This window comes from Myodes glareolus, chromosome 4 (assembly GCF_982192425.1).
Source record: "Myodes glareolus chromosome 4, mMyoGla1.1, whole genome shotgun sequence".
Taxonomy (NCBI): Eukaryota; Metazoa; Chordata; class Mammalia; order Rodentia; family Cricetidae; genus Myodes; species Myodes glareolus.
Window position 1 is genome coordinate 4,242,823 of NC_142029.1, and position 11,153 is coordinate 4,253,975.

General features: G+C 45.4%; 1 protein-coding gene across 1 annotated transcript; it reads right to left on the reverse strand.

Annotated features, from left to right (window-relative positions):
* Positions 1–5,439: 5,439 nt before the first annotated feature.
* Ccr8 (C-C motif chemokine receptor 8) lies at positions 5,440–9,423 on the reverse strand. Its single transcript, XM_048423804.3, has 3 exons — positions 9,262–9,423; positions 8,630–8,793; positions 5,440–7,652 (listed from the first exon to the last, which is right to left on the reverse strand). Exon 3 carries the CDS (start codon positions 7,638–7,640, stop codon positions 6,555–6,557), a length of 1,086 nt encoding a protein of 361 aa, XP_048279761.1. The 5' UTR covers positions 7,641–7,652; positions 8,630–8,793; positions 9,262–9,423; the 3' UTR covers positions 5,440–6,554.
* Between the last annotated feature and the right edge of the window lie 1,730 nt (positions 9,424–11,153).

The window sequence follows — 11,153 nt, forward strand, 5'->3', positions numbered from 1 at the left end:
GTGTTTTCTTTAACTGATAAATCTATTTCCTCTATTGTATCTTCAGCACTTGAGATTCTCTCTTCCATTTCTTGTATTCTGTTGTTCATGTTGCATTTGTGGTTCCTGATCTTTTTCTCATGATTTCTGTTTCTATAATTCCTTCGGCTTGTGTTTTCTTTAATTTTTCTATCTCAGTTTTCAAGTCCTGAATAGTTTCTTTGCTATGTTTGAGTTCTTTTTCTTGTTTTTTTTTGCTATGTTTGAGTTCTTTTTCTTGTTTTTTTGCTATGTTTGAGTTCTTTTTCTTGTTTTTTTTTGAAGTGATTTGCTGATATATTCCAATTTTTTGATTGTTTTTTTCCTCCATTTCTTTAAGGTAATTTCTCATTTCATCTTTAAGAATTTCAAACTTTCTCTTGAGGTTATTTTTTAGATCATTTTCTTCTGGTTCATCCATATTTGGTTGTTCAGGTCTTGTTTTTGTGGAGTTTTTAGGTTTTATTGGTATTGTGTTGCTCTTTGTGGTGTAGCATGTGATCTTACCTTTTCTACTCATCTTTTTCTCTAATAGGTGTGGTTGGGGCTGTCTGAGATTCTGTTGAATAATCTTCTAGGTGCCAGTGAATCCAAAGCTCAGATGGTCGTTCCTCATGGTACAGCCAGTGTCACAGTTCTGGTTACCCCATTGGTTACTCCTGTTCCTGGAGGTAGCTCAGTGCTCCTGTGCTTTGCTCTGCTCTCTTGGAGTTTGTTGTCTCAGGCCTACTTTGGCCTAGGCTGCTGGCTTTGATCTGTTTCTGTAAATTTTGGTCTGGATCTCCTCCTGCAAAAGTCCAGTGCTTGGAGTTGGACCTGTTGAGGTGGAGATCGCTGACTCTGGATCTGGTTGCTGGCTCAGTCCTGATCTGTCTGTGTCCTGGGACTGGGTTTGCTCCTGGCTTTGGTTCCTGGTAGAGCTTGTTTTCTCTGTGTCTTAGGTAACTGGTTCAGTCCCACTCCGGTTCTGGTGGAAATTGCAGACTCTGAGTCAGGTCATTGGCTCAATCCTGGTCTACCAGTGTCCCAGGACGGGGTTGGCTTCCAGGGCTGGATTTGCTCCTGGCTTCTGCTCCCGGTGGATCTTTGGTCATGGTGTTTCATCACAGCAGTAGAAACTCTAAGACAGCTGTCAAACCTCCCCCATCCTCAGAAAGGTATAAGAAGAACCCTCACTTCTTCTGTGTGTGCCCAGATTCTTCCCTGGAGAGTCACTGCCATGATGCCTATGTCTGTCTTTCCATGGCATTAATAACTCTTCTAATTTAGTCCCAGCAATCCATTTCAGTGTCCCCTGGCCCCACATCAGAGGTCCTTTGGTGCTGAGCGCCTCTAGATGCATATGTACCTTCATGTGTCTATGTATGTCGTATGCATCGGATCCCCTGTAGGTGGAGTTACAAGTGAGTGCTAGGTATCGAACCTGGGTCCTCTTACCTGCTGAGTCACCACCTCTCCAGCCCCAGGTCTCCTTGGTTCTTAACTCATTCACCGAGCAGATAAACAAAACCTGGGCTCTGGAATGGGGCAATGAACAAAACAACTGGGGCTCATATCCAACAGGCAGGCAGGTGAGGGCATGCAGGCAGGTGATGCCAACTCCATCTCAGGCACGGTTTGCCATGCAGACAGGTTTGCACTGCTTTGCTTCTTCGTATGTGTGCAGATGTAAGTTACCAGATGTAAGTTACCAGATGTTCCCAAAGCATCCTCCATGCGTTCCTTAGGTAACATGTTCCGATGAGGCTAGGACAGCTCTTCAGCTTTGACAGACAAGTTCTTGACAAACTAGAACCGCTCTAATGGGAGAGAATGTGTGTCCCTCAATTGACGATGAAATGTTAGAGACAATGAACTCTAAAGAATTAAAGCTTCCCCAGGCATCTCACACTGGGAGAAGGGGAAGGCTGAAGCTGGATACCAGCCAGAGGAGAGTCTTGAGCTTGCCTCCAGGGGAAGATGGCACACATTTCTGCAGCCTGCTGGATCACCTTGCAGGAAAGAGGGAGCCCAGACGGTGATGTGGGCGGGATCACACCCTGACCAGGACTGCTTAGCTCTGCATACCTCATACTGTCTATTTAAACCCAGGTCTCAGGTCAGACTCAGGTCACTGGACCCCTTTGCTGTTCCTCTTCCCAGTGTGGCCACAATGACTAAACCTCCGCATTTCACAATGACTTTTTTCAGTTTTAAAAAAGCTGTGTTTGGGTACATGGAGTATGTGCTCAGACATCGAGTTCCCTAGCTGGAGTTACAGGCAATTATGAGCTTCAAACTAACCTGCCAGACATGAGCACTGGGAGCCAAACTCAGGCCCTCTTGAATAGCAGTCTGTGTTCTAGCCACTGAACCATCTCTCCAGCTCCATGGCTTATGTCGTTTAATTGGCGTGTTTGGGGGGGGTGGCTGAGCATAGCTCTCTGACACTCCAGGAGTGACATGGCATGTGGGCACAGAGATGCACACCGAGAGAAATTAACTCCAATCCATTGCTACTGTTGGCAGCTGGTGGTACCGCTAGTCCATGGACAGCAGGTGGCGCTAGAGCACGGCCTCCTTATGCTAACCAATTCCTCTCCCTCTGCTTGTTCTTCTCCAGCTCCTGTTAACGTGTAAGGATTCGGAAGCAGCAAACAGTTAAATCAGTTATGTCAAGTTTACAACTAAAAAAGATCTATTTGCTGCTTAGTTTATTACACTAGTCAGAACTGTCCTTTCTGTACAAAAGGAACCTCCAGTCACATAAAGACCTCAGGCAGCTGGGTGGGCAGGCAGGACAGATGGTCCCTTGTCTCCATTTGCCCCATGTCCATCTGACGATGGCCTCCTGAAACACAGGCGGCTTGTCTCAGGCTTGTACGTGGCACAGCAGGGCCAGGGCAGGTTCTTCGCCATGTCCCTTCAGGAAGCTTGGCATGGTTCAAGATACCAGAGTGAATCTTGCTCCAGAAGCATCTGTGTGGGGGCAGAGAGGGAAATGCCAGAAGCTTACAGCCTGGTAAAATGTCCAAGGAACCTCCCACCCCCGCTCCCAAACTGCAGAGTTACCTGACTTGCCACACATAGCATGGTGCCTTCCCACAGGACTGGGGTTCCCATCAGAGAAGCAGGAGCCCGTGTGAGGAGAATGGCAGCCTTGCTAGCCAATACAGGCACTGCAGTGAGAGAACGGCTGCCTTGCTAGCCCATACAGGCGGTGGCCTTGCTAGCCAATACAGGCACTGCGGTGAGAGCTGTGACTCGGGTGACATCCTACTCTAAGATTCCAGCTCGGCAGCCTCTCATCATAACAATAATTATTTTTACTTTTTTCAACCTTTTTTTTTTACTTTTAAGACAGTGTCTTATTCATCCCCGGCTGACCTCAAATGCCTTTAATCTCAGTGCCCTGGAGGCAGAGGAAGGTGAATCTCTGTGAGTTCCAGGCCAGCCTGAACTAGGTAGAGAGACCTCTATCACACCCACCACCCCCAAAAAGAAGTATTATTGGGCAGAAAGAGGATTTCATGGTAACAAAAGAAGCTATTGTCGGGTGGAGGTGGTGAATGCCTTTAATCCCAGCACTCAGAAGGCAGAGGCAGGCAGATCTCTGTGCGTTTGAGGCCAGCCTGGTCTACTCTAGAGTGAGTTCCAGGACAGGCTCCAAAGCCACAGAGAAACCCTGTCTCAAACAAATAAACAAAAGCTATTTGATTAAAATTCAAGGAGAGCAGTCCTTTATTTGCCGATATCCAACAACAGCTTCAAAATATATAGTAAAAATAAAATGGAAAATGAATAAGCCATAATTAAAGTTGGGTGCTCTGATGTACCTCTCCTCGTGGCTTACAAACTAAACAACTAGAAAAAAACATGAAGAATTAGGCCTGTCAGGGTAGCTTGACAGGCGAAGGGGCCAGAATTCAATCCCTGAGACACACGTGGTTCAAGGAGAGTGTCAACTCTTGCGAGTTGTCCTCTGTTAATAACTTCTAAAAAGCATCATTGTTTTAAAACACGAAGAATACAGAAGTCTTGGTGGACTGACATTTTCTTCATTGATGTGGTCACTGGTCATTGTCCATGTGCCTGCAAGGAGCCCTTTGTCCATACCCCTGCAAGCTTAAAGGTTCTCCAAAGCAACCAGAAGGAAGGGGAGAACAAAGTGGAGAGAGAACACGGAAGCCCTGATCTGTGTCAGCTCCTGTCATCTTCATGTGTGCAGGAGAGCTGGACCCAGCATCATAGAATAATTCTCAGTGAGTTTCAAAGACATGAAATCCTATGTGCATGTTCTGGTGTGGGAGAATTGTCTGTATTCTGTCAATCATATTTTAAATAAATGCTGATTGGCCAGGCAGAAAGTGTAGGGGGGAAAACCAGACAGGAAGTAGAGGTGGAACAAAGAGAACAGGAGAATTCTGGGAAGCAGGAAGCTCTCTCCACCACTCCTGCCCAGATCACCAAAGAAGCAACATGTGAGCTGACAGCTGGAAAAGGTACTGAGCCACATGGCTAACACAGACAAGAATTATGGGTTACCGTAGATGTAAGAATTGGTTAATAAGAAGACTTGAGCTAATGGGCCAATCAGTTTATAATCTTATGGAGTCCTGTGTGTGATTTTCTCTGGGGCTTGCTGGCTGTGGGGTACTGGATGGGACAGAAACCCCAACAAGCCGGCCCTCATGTTACAATGTTCTCTGAGAAGGATTTAAGTACATACTATCTGCATGTTATGATTTAAATTAGAATGCCCCCCATAGGCGCATATGACTGCATACTTAGTCCCCAGTTGGTGATCTGTTTTGAAAGGATTAGGAGGTTGATCTTGTTGGAGAAGTTGTGTCACTGAGGTTTCAGAACCCCACACCAGGCCCAGTTCTCTCTCTTTCTGCTTGCTGCCTGCAGACCAGGATCTCCCCAGCACCATGCCTCCCTGCCTGCCACCCTGCTCCCCGTCCATGATGGTCATGGACTAACCCTCTGAAACTATAAGCGACTCCCAATAAAACACTTGCTTTTATAAGTTGCCTTGGTGTGGTATCTCTTCACAACGACAGAACAGTGGCTAAGATGGAGGCAGAAGACAGCTTCTCAGACCTTCTGCCTAGGATCAAACTTAAAGTGCATAAAATGCACCCCCAAAAACACAGTGCTCAGAGAGAACTTTGTGTCACTAAGTGAATATTTAGATAATAGATGATTTGTTTCCAGGGAGCTCATAGTAAATAAAGCCCAAAGGAAAGAGATGAGATGGAAATCAATGTGCAGAGAAGTCAGCAGGAAGTCAGCATGGCCAAGGCTGGTTACCTGCAAAGATAAAACTACTGATAAATACCATAAAACTGATGTAGGAGAGAGGCAAACCCACAAACCATCTGTATCAGGACCAGAAAGGGACATTCTCACACTAAAAAAGATGTTCAACAAAATTAATTATGCAGATTTCATGCTCTTGTATTTGTGAACTTACAAAAGAACAGCAAAATTTCTTACAAATCAAAAACAGGTAGAAAAGCTGAATTGTAGGCAGAGGCTTCTTGTTCGTTCCCGCCCACCCAGATCCAAACTAAGCACACAGAAACTATATCAATTACAACACTGCTTAGACAATAGCTTAGGCATATTTCCGGCTAACTCTTATATTTCAAATTAACCCATTGCTATTAAATCTGTGTATCACTACATGGTTGTGGTCTGCCAGCAAGGTTCCATCAGGCGTCAGTCTCCTGCAGCAGCTCCACGGCATCTCTCTGACTCCACCTACTACTCTACATCTCTGTTCGGATTTCTCACCTGACTTTACTCTGTAAAGCCATAGACAAAAGCAGTTTCTTTATTAACTAATGACAATAAAACATATTCACAGAATACAGAGGGGAATCCCATATCACTAAATGTCTCTGTGTGGTATGTTAAATGCAAATCTTTATAGAGTACCTTGGATGGGTTTATTAATAAATTGTATCAAACCTTCAAAGAGAAACTAAAGTCATTTTTTACACAAACCATTTCAGAGAAAAGATTTTAAAAGGAACATTTCTCAATGCGTTTTAAGAAATCAAACCTGGTTAGATCATTGTGAATGAGAAAAATTATAAAACATTGTCTCTCGTGAACACAATACACACACACACACACACACACATACACACAAAATCCCAAAACTAAGAGGTCTCTTTTTTTCAAGAAAAAAAAGTATTTTATCTCTTTTAGAGAAAGAAGGTGTTAGCCTGATGTGGTGGCCCACACCTTTAATCCCAGCACTCAGGAGGCAGAGGCGGGCGGATCTCAGAGTTTGAAGCCAGCCTGGTCTACAAAACGAGTTCCAGCTGCGCTGTTAAACAGAGAAACCCTGTCTCGAAAAAACAAACAAACAAAAAAGGATGGTGCTTGCATTTAGCAGGCAGAGACAGAAGGATTGAGAGTTCAAAGCCAGGCTGGGCTACAAAGTGCGTGCGACTCTGTCTCGGTAAACCAGGGGAAGTGGGAGGAGGGGAAGCGGGGGTGGGGTGGGGAGAGTGGCGGAGGCACAACTTGTGCATGCCCTCCTACAAAATGTAGTCCAGGGTGGAGGAGTGAGAAGAACGCGTATCCCACGCCCCCGCAGGCATCTGTCTCCCTATGGAAGAGTGCGTACCCCACGCCCCCGCAGGCATCTGTTTCCCTAGGTAGAAGAAGAGGTGGCTGCAACCTTTTGGAAACACCTTCACGAGGTAGTTCTTGAACTTCTCGCCTATGAAGGCATAGATGACAGGGTTCACGCAGCAGTGTGTGAAAGAGATGACCTCTGTGACGTGGGTAGCCAGAGCCAGCTTCTGGCTCATGGCACAGCCATCCAAGACTTGCATGTCGTGCAGGGACGTGAGGAAGAGGACCACGTTGAAGGGGACCCAGAAGAGCAAAGATGCGATGACTACAGTGAGCACCAGCATGACGGCCCTGGTTCGGCTGTGGTTCTGGCAGCCCCGCAGCTGCTGCAGGATCCTGATGTAGCAGAAGAGAAGGATGGTGAAGGGGAGCAGCAGGCCCAAGGTGTTCACTTCAAAGTGAGCAGAGAGCTTCCACTTCAAAGACTGATTGTCATAAAACGGGAAGCATTGTAGAATACCATCCTCGGCGGCCACTTGATAAAACACCAGCAGCGGGATGGTGGCCGCGACGGCCGTCAGCCACACCGCCAGGCTCAGGGCTGTGCCCACTTGGGCCGTCCTCACTTTGATGGCATAGACAGCGTGGACAATAGCCAGGTACCTGTCCACGCTCATGAGGGTGATGAAGAACATGCTGCTGAAAAAGCCCATATAATAAAAGCCGGAGACCACTTTACACATGACTGTCCCAAACACCCACTGGTCCAGCAGGTAGTGAGTCTGAAACGGGAACGAGAAGACAAAGAGCAGGTCGGAAACGGCCAGGTTCAGGAGGTAGATGTCCGTGATACTCCTCAGCTTCTTGCAGGCCACAAGGACCAGGATGACCAGGCTGTTTCCCAGAAGGCCCAGTACAAACAAGATGCAGTAGAAGAGGGCAAGTGGCAACCTGCTGCCCCTGAGGATGAGCTCCGTGTCACAGGGCTGGGCGAAGTCAGGGTAGTAGTCCGTCATCGTCACATTGGGCTCCAACGTGTAATCCATTGAGGCAGGAGGCTGGCCAAAGGAGTATGAGAGATGCTGAGGATTGCATGGACACACTGGCGCCCTTAAGCCCCTCCCCTCGCCCCGTGGGGCTCAATATCAGGGTGTTAATGGGCACACATGCTCTACCACCATGGTGTATTCTCCCTAGACCTTGCTTCCTTTATACAGGGTAGGCAGTTTGGGAACCTACTACTTAGCCCAGGCTGGCCTCCTGCCTCAGCCCCCTGGTGCTGGTATAGATCTGTGTCATGTACCACCTTACTTGGCTCCTATATCCCTCCCTATCTCTCCCTCCCTCCTTCCTTATTTTAATTAATTAATTTTTATATTTTTGAGATAGAGTCTCACTATGTAGCACTGGCTGCCCTAGAACTTACTGTGTTGTAAGGCTGGCCTCAAACTCACAAAGATCCACCTGCCTCTGCTTCCCAAGTGTTGGGATTGAAGGCGTGTGCCACTATGCCTAGCTTCTCTTTTATTTTATGTATCCATAAACAGTATACAGGTAGGATATAGTGGTACATGTCTATAATCCCAGCATTTAGGAGGCAGAAGCAGGTGGATCTCTGAATTCAAGGCTAGCCTGGTCTAAAGAGTTCCAGGACAGCCAGCACTACACAGAGGAACCCTTTCGCAAACAAGCAAAATACAATATTTATGTATTAATTCACAAGTTACATAAAGGATGTCTCATATTTTGCTTTAGATATATCCCATAATATTCATGAATTCATGATATTCTTTCATTGCTTCTATAACCCCCAGAAAAAAATTAAAATGCAATAGAAAAAATGAACCAGCTACACTAAAAATGAAAAGCATCAGGTTTTCCAGAAAGTAAACCTGATAAAGACTATATCTCATCCAGTCATGTCAGAAAGGCTATATCATCCTGTCATATCAAAAACTAGGGCCTAGGAAGAAATAGCTCAGTAAGATGTTTGTCGAGCAAGGATGGAGACCTCAATTCAAGCCCCAAAACTCACGTGCGGTGGCGTGTTCCTGCAATCCCTGTGCTGGAGGCAGAGACAGGCAGCTCTCTGGGGCTCTGGCCAACCCAGCCTGCTTGGTGAGCACGAAGATGAGAGACTCTGTCTCAAGAAGCACAGCAGAGAGCACCTGAAGAACGGCACCAAGGTTGACCCCGGACCTGTACAGACACGCGTGCATGCATATGTACACACAAAAAATGAAATAATAGAGAATAAAAACTTATGGGGCCTGGAGGTGTCTCTCACTGGTAGAACACATGCTTAGCATGCACAACACCATCCTCAACACCCCCCCACACACACACACAAATTCTGAAACTTCACTGAGAGACATACAAAACGGTGTGACGGAAAGGAATCGAGGTAAAGGGCTGGTCCCCAGGAGAGCTGTCTTGTTTAGTTTCCTCTCCTGCGAAGCTTTCCTTCCCTCTGTGTTCTGGAGAAAGCAAGGGGCAGGCCCGTCCTGTCAGCCAGCAAGACATACCCAAGCTCAGGCTTTGGAGACATTCTTTTTAAGAAAAAATTATCTGGCAAATGTTGGCCTTCTCCTAACCTCTCTGTGAGGAAATGAAAGCACCCCTGAACCGCCTTGGCGCCCCAGCCCCAGGATGCTCCTTAGCAGGTACCTGAGCAGAGCCTTTGTTCTGAGGTTGTCACAGCTGCCCGCTCTCCTCTGCCTGCTGCTGCATGTCTGCCGATGTCTTAAGTCAATCTGGTTTTTTATAGTCCTGCCCCGCCCCCAGGGGCTCTTTCCTCTCATGCTTCTTTTCTCCTCGGATCTGGGGCAGAGACAAACAGGGGTCATCACACTCCTCAGGACGGTGATGGATGTCGGGGGTGAGCGGCGTAGGGGGTCGTCAGAAGGATGCTTCACATAGAACCTGTGAAAGTGAAAGAGCCCTGAGCCTTTGTTGGCAGAGGCTGCTTGTTCGTTCCAGCATGCCCAGACCATGAAATAATCACTCAGAAACTATATTATTTGCAATACTATTTGACCTATAGCTTAAGCATATTTCTGGCTAACTATTATATCTTAAATTAACCCATTTCTATTCATCTGTGTATTGCCACATGTCTGTGACTTACTGGGTAAAGTTCCATCTGGCGGAGTCTGTCTCTGGCGGGGCTACGTGTCTTCTCCTTGACTCTGCCTACCTTCTCTATATCTCTTTCAACCTGGCTTTACCCTTCTAAGCCATTGGCTGAAAGCAGCTTCTTTATTAACCACTGGCAATAAAACATATTCACAGCATACATCACCTCCCATTTTCTGTCTAAAGAAAGAGGAAGGTTTTAACTTGAACATAGCAAGATTATATATAACAAAACAGGTATGAAGCAAGAAATATAGTTACAATATTTATATCTACTTTATCTTTTATCATAACTAAGGAGAACTATAACTATCTATTCTTCAACTCCATCAAAGACCCCAGAAGGATATAATATTACCTAAGTAAACAGGAAGTGCATTATAAGCAACTTCCAAAACTCTAGAATTGACAGAGACATCTCACTGCCTGGACAGTCACCCAAAGTTCTTCTGTAACAGTGGGGCACCCATCTTCAGCCTACTGGTCCATAGTATCCAGCAAACTTTTTCATGAAGCAGGAAATTTCAAAGATAGTTCCACCGATATTGGCAGTTTGTCAGTCACTTTCTTCTGTGTCCTGCAGAATGTCTGGCAGACTCTTCCATGAAGCAGGAACCCTGAAGAACTGTCTCATCTTTTTAAGGCTGCTTCAGCTGTAATTTTTCTATGAGTCCTGCAAGTCCAGTCAAACAGTTCAGACAAGAGCAGTTTCTTGCCCAAAGGGCTAATAAACTCCATGAGGAGCCTCTTCAATGCCCATCATCCTTTTGAAGGTGCTGCCAGGAGCAGATGTGTCTTATTGTCATGAAAAGTCTAAGTTCTTGGGGCTGGAAAGATAGCTCAGAGGTTAAGAGTACTGACTGCTCTTCCAGAGGTTCCAAGTTCAGTTCCCAGCAACCACATGGTGGCTTGCAACCATCTGTAATGAGATCTGGCGCCCTCTTCTGGCCCGCAGCATACATACAGACAGAACACTGTATAAATAATAAATAAATAAATCTTAAAAAAGAAAGAAAAGTCTAAGTTCTTAAAACATTTTAAATGCCATATTCTAAAGGTCTTTAAAAGATTTGAAGAATACCTATCTAATGAAATATATCTCTATATATCTAGAAAACCTAACTAACATGACTACAAGCTTGACTATTATAGATGATTATCTATTAACCTATATTTCTTAATTATATATTACATTTTTAAATGAGATGCATAAACACAATATCATAATCAAAATCTGAAATATATATATATATATATATATAAAACAAAATTGACCTTAAATTTGTATCAGTAAGCCAAGATCCATACCAATGCAAATCTCTATAGCATATCCCCTTTAAATGAACAATATTTGGAAATTTGGGCATAGTTCTCTCCAAACTGCTTCCTGCTTTTTGTTGGACAAAGTAATTGGAGGGGGAGTG

What these genes read in the sequence shown, in the direction of transcription:
- Ccr8 (XM_048423804.3), bottom strand. Translation starts at nt 7,640, where the DNA reads ATGGATTACACGTTGGAGCCCAATGTGACGATGACGGACTACTACCCT.